Below are 16,745 nucleotides of genomic sequence, written 5' to 3'. Positions count from 1 at the left end.
ATTTATCAGAGCTCTCACCAAGTCTGACGGGGGGGCGAGTGAGTTTGCGCCCAGTCACTGGCCCGTGATTAGGTGAGTGACGTAGACCTTTAAGGCGCAGACAGAGGATGTGGAGGTTTCCACGCGTAGTGACCATGCTGCTGGATTGCAGCCCCACCCACCGCAGTGATTACCACTAATGCACCAACATCCATTCTTTCTGAGCCTCGAGAACCCTTATAACCGACAAACCGTCGAAAACACTCTTTAGTCCTGTCCCCCCTCGAGCACTGACCTCATAAACGCTAGACAGGTTGAATCCAGTCCTAACCTCCGAAGGACCTCTGACCAGTCCCAAATCCGCTCAAAAGTACCCCATCTCGGCCTCCATGAACCACCAGTCCTTACAAACCAGTAACCGCTCCATTCCTGGTCTTCATAAACTCCTCCTCTCGGACGTGGCTCCCAGAAAGTGTCGAGTTTACCTCACGCCTGGATGTAAAATCTCTGCTAATCCAACACTTGAGACCGAAGACAACTATACCAGCCATAAACAACAGCCACCGGATTAACCACCAGGCTCCGATTCAGCGTGCTCCTCGTTGTAAAGCGCTTCAACGCCCCTTCAGGGCCAGGAAGCGCTATATAAATGCAACTACGACACAATACCATCAAAGTCATTGTGCCCTGCAACCTCTCGTGGATGCCCGGATGTTGGACAGGATGCACAGTTCAGCCAGAGCACCCCGATCGTGATCTCTACCAACCCATGCACTTCTCTTTATTGGGGTGCATCCGCAGCTCTGGTGATGTCCCCCACTTCTCTCCGGCAGCACCCCCAGAAATGCACTACTAACCTGACTTGCGACGTTTCCTTTAGTAACTCCACCCCACTCACAGCTTGGGCAACAAGGGGGGTAGCGCATCTATTGAAGATAGATATGTAGGTCTGACATTGGGTTCTTTTGAGGACCGTAAAATAGACCTCTCAACTCATCCCCATCGTCACCTTCCATACAAGAAAAATGCCTCGCACAGACTTCCCTGGGACCAACTCCCTGAAAACCTCCTCCACACTCCAAAGAATCTCTATTCGTTTCAATGGGATCATCCTGTATTGGATGTGTGCTCTTCCTTTATATAACACAGACAGCCGCAATGCGTGAGGGAGAGACACTGTGCTTCTACAGCCAGTGCTGTACCGATTCAATATGTTGAAGTGAGGGAAGCTTGCACTGCTGCATTCTGTGCTATACCTGTATACTATGTGTGAAGAAGAGACACTTTGCTGCTGCAGCCTGTGATATACTGATTCAACATGTTGAAGTGAGGGAAGCTTGCACTGCTGCATTCTGTGCTATACCTGTATACTATGTGTGAAGAAGAGACACTTTGCTGCTGCAGCCTGTGATATACTGATTCAGTGCGTTGATGTGAGGGAAGCTTGCACTGCGGCGTTCTGTGCTTTACCTGTATACTATGTGTGCGGAAGAGACACTTCGCTATTGCAGTCTGTTAAATACCGATTATATGTGTGGAAGTGAAGGAAGATTGCACTTCTGCTCTTTGTGCGGTACCTGTTCAGTCTGTGCAGATGGAGAGAGTGAGGCTTGCACTGCTGCTCCTTGTGCTGTACCTGTTCAGTCTGTGCAGATAGAGGAGGCTTACACTGCTGCTGCTTGTGCTGTACCTGTTCACTCTGTGCAGATAGAGGAGGCTTACACTGCTGCTGCTTGTGCTGTACCTGTTCAGTCTTTGCAGATGGAGGAGGCTTACACTGCTGCTGCTTGTGCTGTACCTGTTCAGTCTTTGCAGATGGAGAGAGGGAGGCTTGCACTGCTGCTGCTTGTGCTGTACCTGTTCAGCCTGTCCACGTGGAGAGAGTGAGGCTTGCATTGCTGCTTCTTGTGCTGTACCTGTTCAGCCTGTCCACGTGGAGAGAGGGAAGCTTGCACTGCTGCTGCTGCTTGTGCTGTACCTGTTCAGCCTGTCCACGTGGAGAGAGGGAAGCTTGCACTGCTGCTGCTTGTGCTGTACCTGTTCACTCTGTGCACATGGAGAGAGGGAGGCTTGCACTGCTGCTGCTTGTGCTGTACCTGTTCAGTCTTTGCAGATGGAGAGAGGGAGGCTAGCACTGCTGCTGCTTGTGCTGTACCCGTTCAGCCTGTCCACGTGGAGAGAGGGAGGCTTGCACTGCTGCTGCTTGTGCTGTACCTGTTCAGTCTGTGCACATGGAGAGAGGGAGGCTTGCACTGCTGCTGCTTGTGCTGTACCTGTTCAGCCTGTCCACGTGGAGAGAGTGAGGCTTGCATTGCTGCTTCTTGTGCTGTACCTGTTCAGCCTGTCCACGTGGAGAGAGGGAGGCTTGCACTGCTGCTGCTTGTGCTGTACCTGTTCAGCCTGTCCACGTGGAGAGAGGGAGGCTTGCACAGCTGCTCCTTGTGCTGTAGCTGTTCAGTCTGTGCACATGGAGAGAGGGAAGCCCGCACTGCTGCTGCTTGTGCTGTACCTGTTCAGCCTGTCCACATGGAGAGAGTGAGGCTTGCATTGCTGCTTCTTGTGCTGTACCTGTTTAGTCTGTGCAGGTAGAGGGAGGCTTGCACTGCTGCTGCTTGTGCTGTACCTGTTCACTCTGTGCACATGGAGAGAGGGAAGCTTGCACTGCTGCTGCTTGTGCTGTACCTGTTCACTCTGTGCACATGGAGAGAGGGAAGCTTGCACTGCTGCTGCTTGTGCTGTACCCGTTCAGTCTATGCACGTGCAAAGAGGGAAGCTTGCACTGCTGCTGCTTGTGCTGTACCTGTTCACTCTGTGCACATGGAGAGAGGGAAGCTTGCACTGCTGCTGCTTGTGCTGTACCTGTTCACTCTGTGCACATGGAGAGAGGGAAGCTTGCACTGCTGCTGCTTGTGCTGTACCTGTTCAGTCTGTGCACGTGCAGAGAGGGAGGCTTGCACTGCTGCTGCTTGTGCTGTACCTGTTCAGTCTGTGCACATGGAGAGAGGGAAGCCCGCACTGCTGCTACTTGTGCTGTACCTGTTCAGCCTGTCCACATGGAGAGAGTGAGGCTTGCATTGCTGCTTCTTGTGCTGTACCTGTTTAGTCTGTGCAGATAGAGGGAGGCTTGCACTGCTGCTGCTTGTATTATACCTGTCTGCTTTCAATCCAATGATTACGAGGTATACAGTGTCCTGTATATAAACCAACACCATGTTAATAGCGACTTTTACTGAAGTTAATGTGATTTTATCCTATTGTGTGACAGTAGATGTATTTGTGTCTGCCCACAGGGTGCCCTGTCCATGAGTTCTACAATGGGGCGAGCGAACAGGTCCAAGATGATCTGGCTCCTATTCTTCTGGGTGCTCCTGATGATATCAGGTAATACTTTCTACAGTACCAATTTACTTTTACTCTCTATCTATATATGCTTTCTGCCTAAGTTGGAAAACAACGTGTCTTCCCAATGACTGTTAAAATCATCACCTGCAGGATACCTAAGAGGTCAGTACACAAGCATTACCATCAGCGGTAATTAATTTATCCACCAATAATACTACTCTGATGGATGGTAAACTTGACAGAACTAATTTGGGATGACTGATGGTGGTATGAGGTTATAACAGTAGTTATACATTTACCTGTATCATTAGATGATTGGATTTTACCTGCACCCGGCATTTCAGTCCTTTCAGTGATCAATCGAAGCCGGAAGGAACCTGTGATATTCCTACTGTCCCTTGCTGGATGAATCCAGACGAGTGACAAGCCACCTGCCTCAGCCTTTTTTTCAAATAGTTACTCCATCAGTGCTAGCTGATGACTCAATGCACGTAGGATCCTTTGGATAACCCTGCCGCTGAAAGTGTTTTTCCTTCTCAAGTTAGGTTTATTCTGTGTGGGAATTTTTAGGTCATACCATGTCACCCTCCCTTCCTCCAGGCTACACCGTATTCCAAATGAGTTATAGCTGTTGACTTGTAATGTAGTGTACTTGATACAGTAGTGCTTTCTGCTGGTAGGCGCTAGCGAAGAAAGTGACAAACTACATCATTGGCTCACCTGTCCCTCCATTCGAAGAGAGCTGCACAGCGGCATTGGTTGTACATTGGATGTTCCTTAGCAGCATCTTCACACACCTCACTCCATTGTAGTGCCGTTAGTTAATTCCCCAAGGTACTTCTCAGGTCTTTGTAAGCTCAGTGACTTTTCAAACCAGAAAAATTCTCCTGTTTTAGACCCTGCCTTCTGGCTTAGCATCTTGGTCTGTTTCTTACTCATCTTCTTCTAGAAGCAGCAACAATTTAACATGTAGGGTGGCATGTAGACCTATGTCAGGAAAAGGAAGCAATTCTTGAGTTTAGCTAGACCCACAGATGAGGTCAAGGGTTCAGAATAAAAGGCTGTCCTGCTGGAAGCCAGTTCAGCAGATTGATATGAATCCAATATTGTTCTTTAGCAACAAATCAGGGTTGAAAATAGATGCAAAGTGAGCACCCTGATAACGCTGCATTTTTTTATCGGTAGAAATATTCCACTGGTTGCTGTACCAACTGTGTTTGAAGCTTGCACGCACCTTGTTAGAATGTTTTACCCCAAAAGACACTTTTAAAGAACCTGACGCAATCTCATATATTTTGAGGCACACAAACTCATTTCTTTGCTAAAAATAAATTTAAAAAAACAGAAGAAGGAGAAAAACAAGAAAAATGGGTTTCACAGTTGGGGAAAAAATCAAAACCTGGAAAAAAACTAGAGAACATACACATTTGCCACAAACTTTAATCAGGTACAGGTATGCCAAACATTTTTATATTTACTACGTTTCAGAACGTCTTTTCTTGTTGTAATTGAAATCTTGACCAATAACTTACACCAACTGCAAAGGTGATGAGCTAACACTGAATCAGAAAAACAGGGTGATAATGCTGTTCATCCATTCCTAGCATCTGATCAGTTGTGATAAGGTGCCATCTTTTCAGACCTGACCACTGTGGTGACATTTCTTAGTACATTCAGTGATATCATTGCCCTAAAGCAGCTCAAGGTTTTTTCATGGTTCTCTGGTGGGTTTGCATAAGATGATCAAATCTTTAGTCTTTTTCAGTTCCAATGCGAGTTCATTTGACAGGCCTCTTCCAATTAATCTGTATGGCTTTTTATATTTTATTGTTATACACTTTCTATTCTGTAGACAAAGCAGGCAATAACTACTCAGTTCTTGTTAGTCTTTTGGTTTTAACAGCTTAAATTTCAAAGTTATCAATATGTAACAACTTATGATTACACTTTCTCCCCAGGTTTGTCCTCACAAAATACCCCAAGTTCTTCAGATTCTGATTGGACATCCAGCCAAGCGAGTCCTGTATATGTAACTCAGCCTGTAACATTTGAGGCACCAGCCAAAAGTACAACCTACCACAGGACTACAGAATCACTGTCCGTGGCAGGTGTTTCAGATGCTTTACCATTACCAAGTGAAGGGTCTCCCAGTTCTGGACTTCATACACCTGTTTCGGCTTCCTCGACACCGAATTACACGACAGCTGAGTCTTTTCCTACCAGCTCACCACCTGATCGAAGGTCTGTTGGCACTTCAATAATGCCACAAGAAAGCCATTCTGCTTTTGTGACTCAAGCAACATCTACATCTACAGCGCCACCCCTTCCTTCATATTCACCAAAACCGGCATCATCATCTTCAGCACCAGCAGAGATGCCCAGTTCTGTGTCTTCCACTGTTTCCAGTGAAATATCCACAAAAAGCGCGAATTCATCATTGTTACTATCCACAAGCCTACCAGGGGACACTTCAAGCCACCGAACCTACTCAGCAATGATTACAGTGCCTGCTGCAGTGAGAAAACTGACTTTTAAAATAACGAATCTTAACTACACAGATCATCTGAATGATTCTGGGTCGTCTGAATACATCAGTTTAAAAGTCGAAGTTGAAATAGAGGTAGGTAGCAGTGGAGATCTGAACTAATTCTGGGCTTCAAATATCTTCTCTAATTATCACACACTTGCGGAAGCCAGTGGTGGTCTGTATGTAATGTTTGCAAGAGATCTATGTCTTCAAATTGAAACTTTAATACAATTAATATTGCTTAATATAGTACTTGTAAGGAGACAATGTCATTTTGCTCTAGATCTCTTGTTTTCCTGAAATAAATGCTTTGTAACACAAAATGCATTTCTGTCGCAAGAAAATTGATCAAGGTGCTGTGCACATATAGTGGATGTGCCGGTAATAAAAAACATGCAAAGAGGGACCAGACAGAAAGCATGCTAGGCAGGCGCACACGCGAGTTCTGAAGCTAGTGGGATACAGAGGTAGTATGCATAGTAAGAGATGAATAAGAGATGGCGGTATACAACCACTCCAGGGTTTGAGGGATGTGAGTCTGTGGCCTGCTCCCACTCCAGAGCTAGAAGGATATGGGGGTGGTAGCATGCCCTACTCCTGAAATTGAGGCATTGGGGCGTAGCTTGCTAATACTCAATGGGAAGAGGGGCATGGGATGCTAGCATACTTATGTTCCTGTAATGAATGGAAGGACATAGGGCAGTTCCATACTCGAGCTGCAAGGCGGAATTATATGGGGTGATAGCATACTCCTGCTCCATGCTGGAAGGACATAGGGCAGTACCAAACTCCAGTTCCAGGCCTGAAGGGATATAGTGGGGCCGCCTACTCCTGCTCTAGCTGTGGAAGGACATTGTGCAGTACCAAAGTCCAGCTCCTGGGTAGAAATATATGGGGCGGGAGCATACTCCTGCTCCAGTGCTGGAAGGACATAGTACCGTACCAAACTCCAGCTCCAGAGCTTGAGGAATATGGGGTGGGAGCATACTCCTGCTCCAGTGCTGAAAGGAGATACCGAAGTACCGTACTCTAGCTCCAGGGTGGAAGTATATGGGGTGGGAGCATAGTCCAGCTCCAGCTCCAGTACTGAAAGGAGATACAGGAGTACTGTACTCCAGCTCCAGGGTGGAAGTATATGGGGTGGGAGCATACTCCTGCTCCAGTGCTTCAAGGAGATACCAGAGTACCATACTCTAGATGCATGGCAGAAGTATATGGGGTGGGAGCATACTCCTGATCCAGTGCTGAAAGGAAATAGGGCAGTACCAAACTCCAGCTCCAGAGCTTGCGGAGTATGTTGTGGTAGCACACTCCTGCTCCAGTGTTGGAAGGAGATACCGGAGTACCATACTCTAGCTCCAGGGTGGAACTATTTGGGGTGGCAACATACTCCTGCTCCAGTTCTGGAAGGAGACATGGGAGTACCATACTCTAGCTCCAGGGCATACTCCTGCCCCAGTGCAGAAAGGAGATACAGGAGTACCGTACTCTAGCTCCAGGGTGGAAGTATATGGGGTGGGAGCATACTCCTGCTCCAGTGCTGAAAGGAGATACCGGAGTGCCATACTCTAGCTCCAGGGTGGAAGTCTTTGGGATGGGAGAATACTCCTGCTCCAGTACTGAAAGGAGATACAGGAGTACCATACTCTAACCACAGGGTGGAAGTATGTGGAGTGGGAGCATACTCGTGCTCCCGTGCTGAAAGGAGATGGCGGAGTACCATACTCTAGCTCCAGGGTGGAAGCATATGGGGTGGGAGCATACTCCTGCTCCAGTGCTGGAAGGAGATATGGGAGTACCATACTCTAGCTCCAGTTTGGAAGTATAAGGGGTGGGAGCATACTCCTGCTCCAGTGCTGAAAGGAGATTCCGGTGCACCATACTCTAGCTCCAGGGTGGAAGTATAATGGGTGGGAGCATACTCCTGCTCCAGTGCTGGAAGGAGATACCGGAGCACCATACTCTGGCTCCAGGGTGGAAGTATTTGGGATGGGAGAATACTCCTGCTCCAGTACTGAATGGAGATACAGGAGTACCATACTCTAACCACAGGGTGGAAGTATGTGGAGTGGGAGCATACTCGTGCTCCAGTGCTGAAAGGAGATGGTGGAGTACCATACTCTAGCTTCAGGGTGGAAGTATATGGGGTGGGAGCATACTCCTGCTCCAGTGCTGAAAGGAGATACCGGAGCACCACACTCTAGCTCCAGGGTGGAAGTATACGGGGTGATAGCATACTCCTGCTCCATGCTGGAAAGATAAAGGACAGTACCATACTCCACGATATATAGCCGTAGCATGCCCCGCCACCAGGGATAGTGGCACTCTGTAGCTCCAGGGTGGATGCGGGATCGTGGGACAGTAGCCTGCACTTGTAGCAGGGCTGCTGAACATCGACCAGTAACATGTTCCCAATCCAGGCTTCGGGCGATGGTAAAATGGTACAGCTCCAGTCCTGGACCACCCCTACGCCAACCTACAGTAAAAATCTGGGCACTTTATTTTCCTAGTAGCCTAGAAAGTGTGAGCAGATAGGCTTTCCATCGTGGTAATGGGGAAGCATGGGGTGCACATCACACAAAACAAACCAAATTCCTTCAGTTTTCAGTTGTCCAGGGACCCTGAGCTGATTAAATGATTTATGAGTGCCAGTCAGATGAGGGAGGTGTTCTTTGGTGCATTGTGAAAGTTGAGTGCAGGTAAAACTCATTTTATAGTGACGGTAGGTGAGCTGTTTCAGCCGAAAAACTTCAGTTTCAACTCTTTGTTATCACAATATTGGCAGTGAGGACAGATTTAGTTGGACAGGCAGAAGGTGTATAGGTAGACTGCATAGCATTCTTCACTGTACTAAGAAGAGTTTCGTTTTGGGCATCAGGCGTTTGAGGTTGCAGTGGAGGATCATGAAGTCCGACTTTCTCACTCTGAGTCAGTGCAACTGTTTGCTGAAGGCAGAGATATGGCTGGGGAGAGGGGTGTAGACAGGTCTCCCACGTGCATTTTTTTCTCACTGGACGTCTAAGAGTACATAGGCTAGAAACATGCTCCACCAGGTCATTTCATAATATTATTTACAAAATGCCTCCTTAGCTAAGTACTTGCTGCGGACCTCTGCAGTAATGCAGGTCATGACTTTTATTCCAGCATGACCATCTCAGCCTCTCATCCTCACTGAGATTATAGGAGAGTACTTTCTGTTCCTTTCAGTCGTTTGAAACAGCAAAGGACTGAAGCAGTTGTGTTCGTCACTATATAAAAACATGTCAGTATTATAATTTGAAGGCGACTGTGGAATCTGACCTGTAGTTACTCCATCTCCCTATCCAGAGAAGATGGCAGATGATGCAGTTTTTGGGTCAGATTGCTGTTGCTGCTATTAACCTAACTACCAGCCTAGCCCGGCATTGCTTCTTCTACTGCTACTACCTTCCAGTAGAGTCAACCAGACACTGGAACAATGCGGCAGTGGAGGACTAAATTATTATGGCTTTAAAATCTGATTAATGGGTTTGATTTACCAAGATATTGTAATTGTGTTTTCACATCCACAGCTGACATCCATATACCAAGACGAATTCCCTGGCTGCACTGGAGTCGTCGTGTTGGGATTTAGGTACGAATTGTGCAAAGTACTTATTCAGTTTCTTCAAGTGTATGGAAGTGTGGGCGGGGCAAACTGCACACGGGCCAGATGCGTAAATGAGGGGTCATTGAATAGTAGATTGATTTCAGTGGTGAGTGTTGCAACTATTTTAATACATAACATGCTTTGCCATAGGGTACTGGGTAACGTCAACAGACCAAAACCACTGGGCATAATTACAAGCCCCTTGTCCCTCTTACCGCCACCTTAGCACCATTTGTTTTGTATGTTTCGGCGGCACTAAACAGGCCCTCACCTTCGCCATATTTACAAAGTGGCACAATGCTATCATTGCACAACTTTGTAAACCCTTGAGCCATATTTTACCTGCGCCTGGTATAATGTATGCAAGGGGGGAAATTCCCCTGCAGGGAAGACCAAAAAAATGACACAGTGAAATCTACAAGATTTTATTAAAGTGATGCTAAGCTATTTCCTATGGGCCTCCCTGAGCTTTGCACCACAGTAGCCTAAAATATTTTGACGCTATTGTGCTAACGTGCGCCATGGCGCGCTATATTGCAAATACAGTGCTACCCTGCTGTTATTAAGGGGCGCAAGGCAAGGAAACTGGGGCATTGGAGCCGATGCACCAGTTCCTTGTAAATATGTAACCATGTATGCAATACTAATATGAAACTGTTAGAAATTGGGTTTTTGGTTGGCAGTCAGGTTGCCCTCTGTCCAAGCAAGAACCCTCACTCTAGTCAGGGTAAATCACACACAATCCAAAATCAGCCTGTGCTCACCCTCCGGTAGCTTGGCACGAGCAGTCAGGCTTAACTTAGAAGGCAATGTGTAAAGCATTTGTGCAATAAATCATACAACACCATAGCATAACACCACAAAAATACACCACACAGTGTTTAGAAAAATATATAATATTTATCTGGGTATCTTCAGGTCAAAACGATCAAAGTTGCAATACGAATTTGTAAAGATATCACTGAAAAGTGATATAAAGTGTCTTAAGTCTTTAGAAAGGAAACAAAGGGCCAGATGTAGGAAGAAAGCAAATTGCGACTTGCAATTTGCGAGTCCGTGCGACTCGCAAATTGCAAGTCGCAATTTGCTATGCAGAAAGGTGTCTCAGACACCTTCTGCAACTCGCAATGGGGTCGCAAAAACCCACCTCATAAATATTTATGAGGTGGGTCGCAGTTTGCGACCCCATTGCGAGTATGGGCACTCACGGGGATGGTGGCCTGCTGGAGACAGCAGACCACCATGTCCGTGACTGCTTTTTAATAAAGCAGTTTTTTTTTTTTCTATCTGCAGCCCGTTTTCCTTAAAGGAAAACGAGCTGCACTTAGAAAAAAAACCGAAACCTTTTGTTTCGGTATTTTTCAGAGCAGGCAGTGGTCCATAGGACCACTACCTGCTCTGAAAAATTGTTTTTGTGATCATTCACAAAGGGGAAGGGGTCCCATGGGGACCCCTTCCCGTTTGCGAATGGGTTACCATCCACTTCAAGTGGATGGTAACAGCGATTTCATTTGCGACCGCTTTCGCGGGCGCAAATGAAATTGCATAGCATTGCGAGTCGCAAATAGGAAGGGAACACCCCTTCCTATTTGCGAGTCGGAAATGCATTTTGCGAGTCGGATCCGACTCGCAAAATGCATTTCTGCATAGCAGAGAGGCTTTTGCGCCTCGCAAACGGCGTTTTTAGCCGTTTGTGAGGCGCAAACCCTTTGCTACATCTGGCCCAAAGTCTCTTTCAAACACAAAGTACCTGGTTTCTGGTGGAAAATCTCCTCAGAGGGCCACAGGAGAAGAGGTGCGTGGAAAACTGGTGTGTGCGTCGATTTCTCCTCAGCACACACGGACTTGCGTCGTTATTTTCCACGCGGGGAGTCGGGCGTAGTTTTACGGCGCGCGGACAGTCTCTTACTGTGGTTTGCGGGGAGTACCAGATGTCCCGGGTCTGGGCGTGGATTTTCCTGCTTGTTTTCCAGCTGAGCGTCGTTCTGCGGGGCTGCGCGTCGAAGTTTCGATCTCACGGCAGGCGTCGCGTCGATTTCTCCTGCGGAGTCGGGCGACGTTGTCCTTGCGAGGCCGTGCGTCAAAATTTTGATCTCACGGCAGGCGTCGCGTCGATTTCTCCTGGAAAGTCGGGCGGCGTTGTCCTTGCGAGGCCGTGCGTCAAAGTTTCGATCTCACGGCAGGCGTCACGTCGATTTCTCCTGCGGAGTCGGGCGGCGTTGTCCTTGCGAGGCCGTGCGTCAAAGTTTTGATCTCACGGCAGGCGTCGCATCGATTTCTCCCGGGAAGTCGGGCGGCGTTGTCCTTGCGAGGCCGTGCGTCAAAGTTTCGGTCGTCCCGAAGACGTCGCGTCGATCAGCGTCGGTGTGCGGCGTTTTTCTTGCCGCGGAACAAGCTGTGCGTCGAAAAGTTCGGCGCACGGAGCGTCCAGAGGAAGAGAGAAGTCTTTTTGGTCCTGAGACTTCAGGGAACAGGAGGCAAGCTCTATCCAAGCCCTTGGAGACCACTTTTACAGCCAGACAAGAGTTCAGCAAGGCAGCAGGCCAACAGCAAGGCAGCAGTCCTTTGTAGAAAAGCAGACAGGTGAGTCCTTTGAGCAGCCAGGCAGTTCTTCTTGGCAGGATGTAGTTTCTGGTTCAGGTTTCTTCTCCAGCAAGTGTCTAAAAACCAGCAAAAATGAGGTCAGAAAAAGAAAAGGAGGAAGGCAAAAAGTTTGGGGATGACCCTGTCAAAAAGCCAGGTCCAACATGACCCCCTACCAGCCTAAAGCCAGGGGAGAACAATCACTATCCTGATGTACTTCCCTGTTTGAGGCGACAGAACAAGGACCCAGGCCCACAACAGCAGGGGCATGCTCCAGTTCTTCGCCTTCCTGACTCCAATTGGATTCCTCTGTCCATACTCTCAGGGCGCACTAAGCCAACCCATGGGGAACCTTTCTCCTTACCTGTGGATCCCATCTGTGCAGCACCTAACCTTACTTTGCTCACAGATGTATCCCAGGAGCAGGATAGTACCACCATGACCAACACAGTGGTGTTGCCCACTCTACCCCCGGGGTGTGACAATTGTCCCCTCCCCAGGGATAACTCTGTCCACCCGGACAGCAAGCCACAGTGATTACTGACAGCTGCCAGGGATGAGATCCAGGCCCCAGGCCTCTCAAAGCTCTCCAACCACTGTGGCTGTGGAGAGTGGGGGGCGGTAGCCCCAGGTGCTGGGCACCCTTTAACCACTCTCCCTTCCACCAGGTCAGGGATGACAGCCTGAACCTGGTCCTCCCCTCTGGGGCTCTGTACCCTCCCTCCTGGAGCGGTACCCCCAGAGTCCAACATGGTCAGGGTGCTTACAGACGTCGCCCTGTACCATTCCTCCACCAGTGCAGGGCTGTTAACCTGCAACTGGCCCTCCAACCTGGGGTCTGTACCTTCAGGTTGGACTAGGGCCCGGGGTGAGGCTTCCCTCCCCCTTCCCTCCCTTCTGGGGTCCAGCACCCTCCAACTAGGAGTGGCCTCCTCAGAAGACAACATGGTAGGGGCACTGTTATCAGTAGCCCCTCCCTCCAGGTCCGGGGGGACACCCTGAACCTGGTCTTCCAGCCCAGGGTCTGTACCCTCAGACTGGATCACTGCCTGGCAAACCAGGACTTCCTGGGAGGCACACCTACCCCCCACCAGGTCAGAGTTTAACCTCTGCACCTGACCATTCAACTCAGAGTCACCACCCTGAAGTTGAACAATTGCCTGGCACGCCAGGACTTCCTGGAGGGCACACTGACCCTCCACCAGGTCAGAGTTTAACCTCTGAACTTGGCCATCCAACTCAGAGTCACCACCCTGAAGTTGAACAATTGCCTGGCACGCCAGGACTTCCTGGAGGGCACACTGACCCTCCACCAGGTCAGAGTTTAACCTCTGAACCTGGTTCTCCAACCTAGGGTCACCACCCTGAGGTTGGGCGACTGCCTGGCACACCAGGACTTTCTGGGAGGCACACCTACCTCCCACCAGGTCAGTGGTTAACCTCTGAACCTGGTTCTCCAACCCAGGGTCACCACCCTGAGGTTGAACAATTGCCTGGCACGCCAGGACTTTCTGGGGGGCACACCTACCCCCCACCAGGTCAGAGTTTAACCTCTGAACCCGGTTATCCAACCCAGAGTCAGCACCCTGAGGTTGGACAACTGCCTGGTACACCAGGACTTTCTGGGGGGCACTAGTACCCCCCACCAGGTCAGAGTTTAACCTCTGAACCCGGTTATCCAACCCAGAGTCAACACCCTGAGGTTGAACCATTGCCTGGCAGGCCAGGACTTCCAGGGAGGCACACCTACCTCCCACCAGGTCAGAGTTTAACCTCTGAGCCTGGTTCCCCAACCCAGGGTCACCACCCTGAGGTTGGGCAATTGCCTGGCACTCCAGGACTTCCTGGGGGGCACACCTACCCCCCACAAGGTCAGTGTTTAACCTCTGAACCTGGTCATCCAACCCAGAGTCACCACCCTGAGGTTGAACAATTGCCTGGCACGCCAGGACTTCTTGGGAGGCACATCTACCTTCCACCAGGTCAGAGTTTAACCTCTGAACCTGGGTATCCAACCCAGAGTCACCACCCTCTCAATGGTTAGAGCGGCAGACCCTGAAGCAGAGATCTGGCTCAAGACCAGGGGTCAAGTCCCGCTTCGGCAGGTCTTGGGCTCAATTCCCCTTGACCAGATAATTCTCGCCTCGGTGCCTAATCTAATTCATGGGTCCCACTCTGCAACTCTGGGCAATAGCTTGCTTAATCTCCACAACGGCCCCAACAGCGCTTGGATGCCTGGCTTCACCCTGGGGGTGCTCAGGAGTGGGCGCCTCACAGGGAAAAGCCAGGAGGGGTTCCATAGCGGTATGAGTACAGCGCCTTGAGACCCTAACGGGTGAGTAGTGCGCTATACAAGTGCTAATTTACATTTTTAATTTACATTTTACCCTGAGGTTGAACAATTGCCTGGCACGCCAGGACTTTCTGGGGGGCACACCTACCCCCCACCAGGTCAGAGTTTAACCTCTGAACCTGGTCATCCAACCCAGAGTCAACACCCTGAGGTTGGACAATTGCCTGGCACAGCAGGACTTCTTGGGAGGCACATCTACCTCCCACCAGGTCAGAGTTTATCCCCTGAACTTGGTCATTCAACCCAGAGTCAACACCCTGAGGTTGGACAATTGTCTGGCACAGCAGGACTTCTTGGGAGGCACATCTACCTCCCACCAGGTCAGAGTTTAACCTCTGAACCTGGGTATCCAACCCAGAGTCACCACCCTGAGGTTGAATCTTTGCCTGGCATGCCAGGACTTCCTGGGGGGCACTCTCACCCCCCACAAGGGACACACCGTCCCCAAGGGCCACACAAGAGTCTGGTTGGCGCAGGTCTCCCGACCTCTGCCCATCCGGCAGAGTCTGGGTTTCCCCCAAACCAGAAACGGTTTCACCTGGGTCATTCCTGGGGGGCTCTGCTCTCAGAGCTGTCCCCTGACTCTCAAGGTCCTCCACTGGGGTCCGCAACCCCCTCTCAACCCTATGTCTGGACTTCTGCACCCCCTCACTAGGAGGGGTACTGCCAGACACCAGAACTGTTGGGATGCTGGCTACAGTCATCCCCCCCCAAGTTCTTCTGCCACTGTGGGGCTTCCCTCAAAAGGTGGCCCTACGGCACAGGCTAGGCTTCCCTCCTGGTGTTCCCTCATGGAACCCTCTAGGACCTGGGACCTACCTGGGACACTACAATCCTTTCCCACCTCACTCGGTTGGGAACCACCTAGACCACTCCCTTCGGGAGCACCCCCAAATGCCTCTTCAGACTCTCTGGTACTCACCCAGAAGTCTGCCTCCATTGTAAGTTCCCTGGGGTCAGAGAACTCACACTCCACCTGGTGTTGGCGTAGCTCTGGAAAATAAGGACCAGACATATGCTCTCCAGCAATTACATCATTCCGCCCTTCACATGTATTAACCACAGTACCCTTCACCCAACCACCCAGTAACTCAACCTTGAAAAAGCACTCTACCTCACCCTCCTGAGACTGGTGAGACAGTATCTGTCTGTCCCTGACACTCAACCCATACTCTTCTGGGATGTCTCTACACTCTATATCCAGGACGTCCACCAGGGGGGAACCCTTTTCTCTGTCACTCTGTGCTAGAGTCAGTAAAGTGTCCCTCCCCCAGTAGGAATATGACTCCCTGTGCCAGTTCCCCAATCCTTCTCAGGGACCCTGTACATAACGGGAACTACCTCATACCCTTGAACCGCCTGGGGTGTGTCAACTCCCTTCTTCAAGTGGGGCACCACATCTTTGGGCTTGTGCCCTTCTTCAGCAGTACTAGATGCAAGATTTTTGCTGCCACCATCTGAACTGGACTCAGCCCTTCCGGCCTCCAGTTTCAGCTCTTTACAGCTCAGCTCTTGAGCTGCCATCTTTTCTTCTTCCAGGGCTAAGAGTCTTTTTGCCTCAATCTCTGCAAGATACTCCTCTAATTGTTGCTCCTGTCGCCTTTGACTTCGGAGCCATTTATCTATTGCTGGGTCACTGTCCTCACCTGAGTAGTCTTCCTCCTCATGTGAGCAGTCTTCCTCCTCATGTGCGTAGTCCTCCTCCTCATCTGAGGGGTACTTAATCATTTGGTTTCTTGCTGCCTCTCTCTCGCCCATCTTTCCTCCCCCCAGACTATGTAGTTATGTAGCATCTCCGCCTTAGTAGATCTCCTTGCTACAGGAAGGCCCCACTTTCTGCAAAGCTCCCTTAGGTCAGCCTTAGTGAGGTGGTCAGTACGAACAAAGAATGAGTAGGTAAGCAATCCCATTCTGATAAGATCTTACCAGCAAAAAACAAAATCCAAAGTCCAAAATATCAATAGTATATCCAGGAGGACATCAGAGAATCAAAAGCCAAAAAAGATGAAAAATCAAGTTGACCTTCAACTGTGGGTAGGTAGTGAAATACTTAGCTACTGTATGTCATTGCACAAACACAAGTCCTATCCTCACCGCTGATCACCAATGTTAGAAATGGGGTTTTTGGTTGGCAGTCAGGTTGCCCTCTGTCCAAGCAAGAACCCTCACTCTAGTCAGGGTAAGTCACACACAATCCAAAATCAGCCTGTGCTCACCCTCCGGTAGCTTGGCACGAGCAGTCAGGCTTAACTTAGAAGGCAATGTGTAAAGCATTTGTGCAATAAATCATACAACACCATAGCAGAACACCACAAATATACACCACACAGTGT

The 16,745-nt window shown here is 49.5% G+C and overlaps 1 protein-coding gene across 1 annotated transcript in view; it reads left to right on the top strand.

Annotated features, from left to right (window-relative positions):
• Positions 1-16,745, top strand: part of LOC138283927 (pneumococcal serine-rich repeat protein-like) — a 128,644-nt gene that overhangs the window by 17,863 nt on the left and 94,036 nt on the right. Inside the window, exons 2-4 of the mRNA XM_069222158.1 lie at positions 3,270-3,360; positions 5,280-5,941; positions 9,400-9,461. Of these exons, the coding sequence (XP_069078259.1) occupies positions 3,282-3,360; positions 5,280-5,941; positions 9,400-9,461 (803 nt within the window). The 5' untranslated portion in view covers positions 3,270-3,281. The remainder of the gene's footprint in view (positions 1-3,269; positions 3,361-5,279; positions 5,942-9,399; positions 9,462-16,745) is intronic.

Source organism: Pleurodeles waltl, chromosome 3_1 (genome assembly GCF_031143425.1).
Source record: "Pleurodeles waltl isolate 20211129_DDA chromosome 3_1, aPleWal1.hap1.20221129, whole genome shotgun sequence".
NCBI lineage: Eukaryota > Metazoa > Chordata > Amphibia > Caudata > Salamandridae > Pleurodeles > Pleurodeles waltl.
Note: the sequence above shows the minus strand (reverse complement) of the source record. Positions and strands in the feature narration are given on the sequence as shown.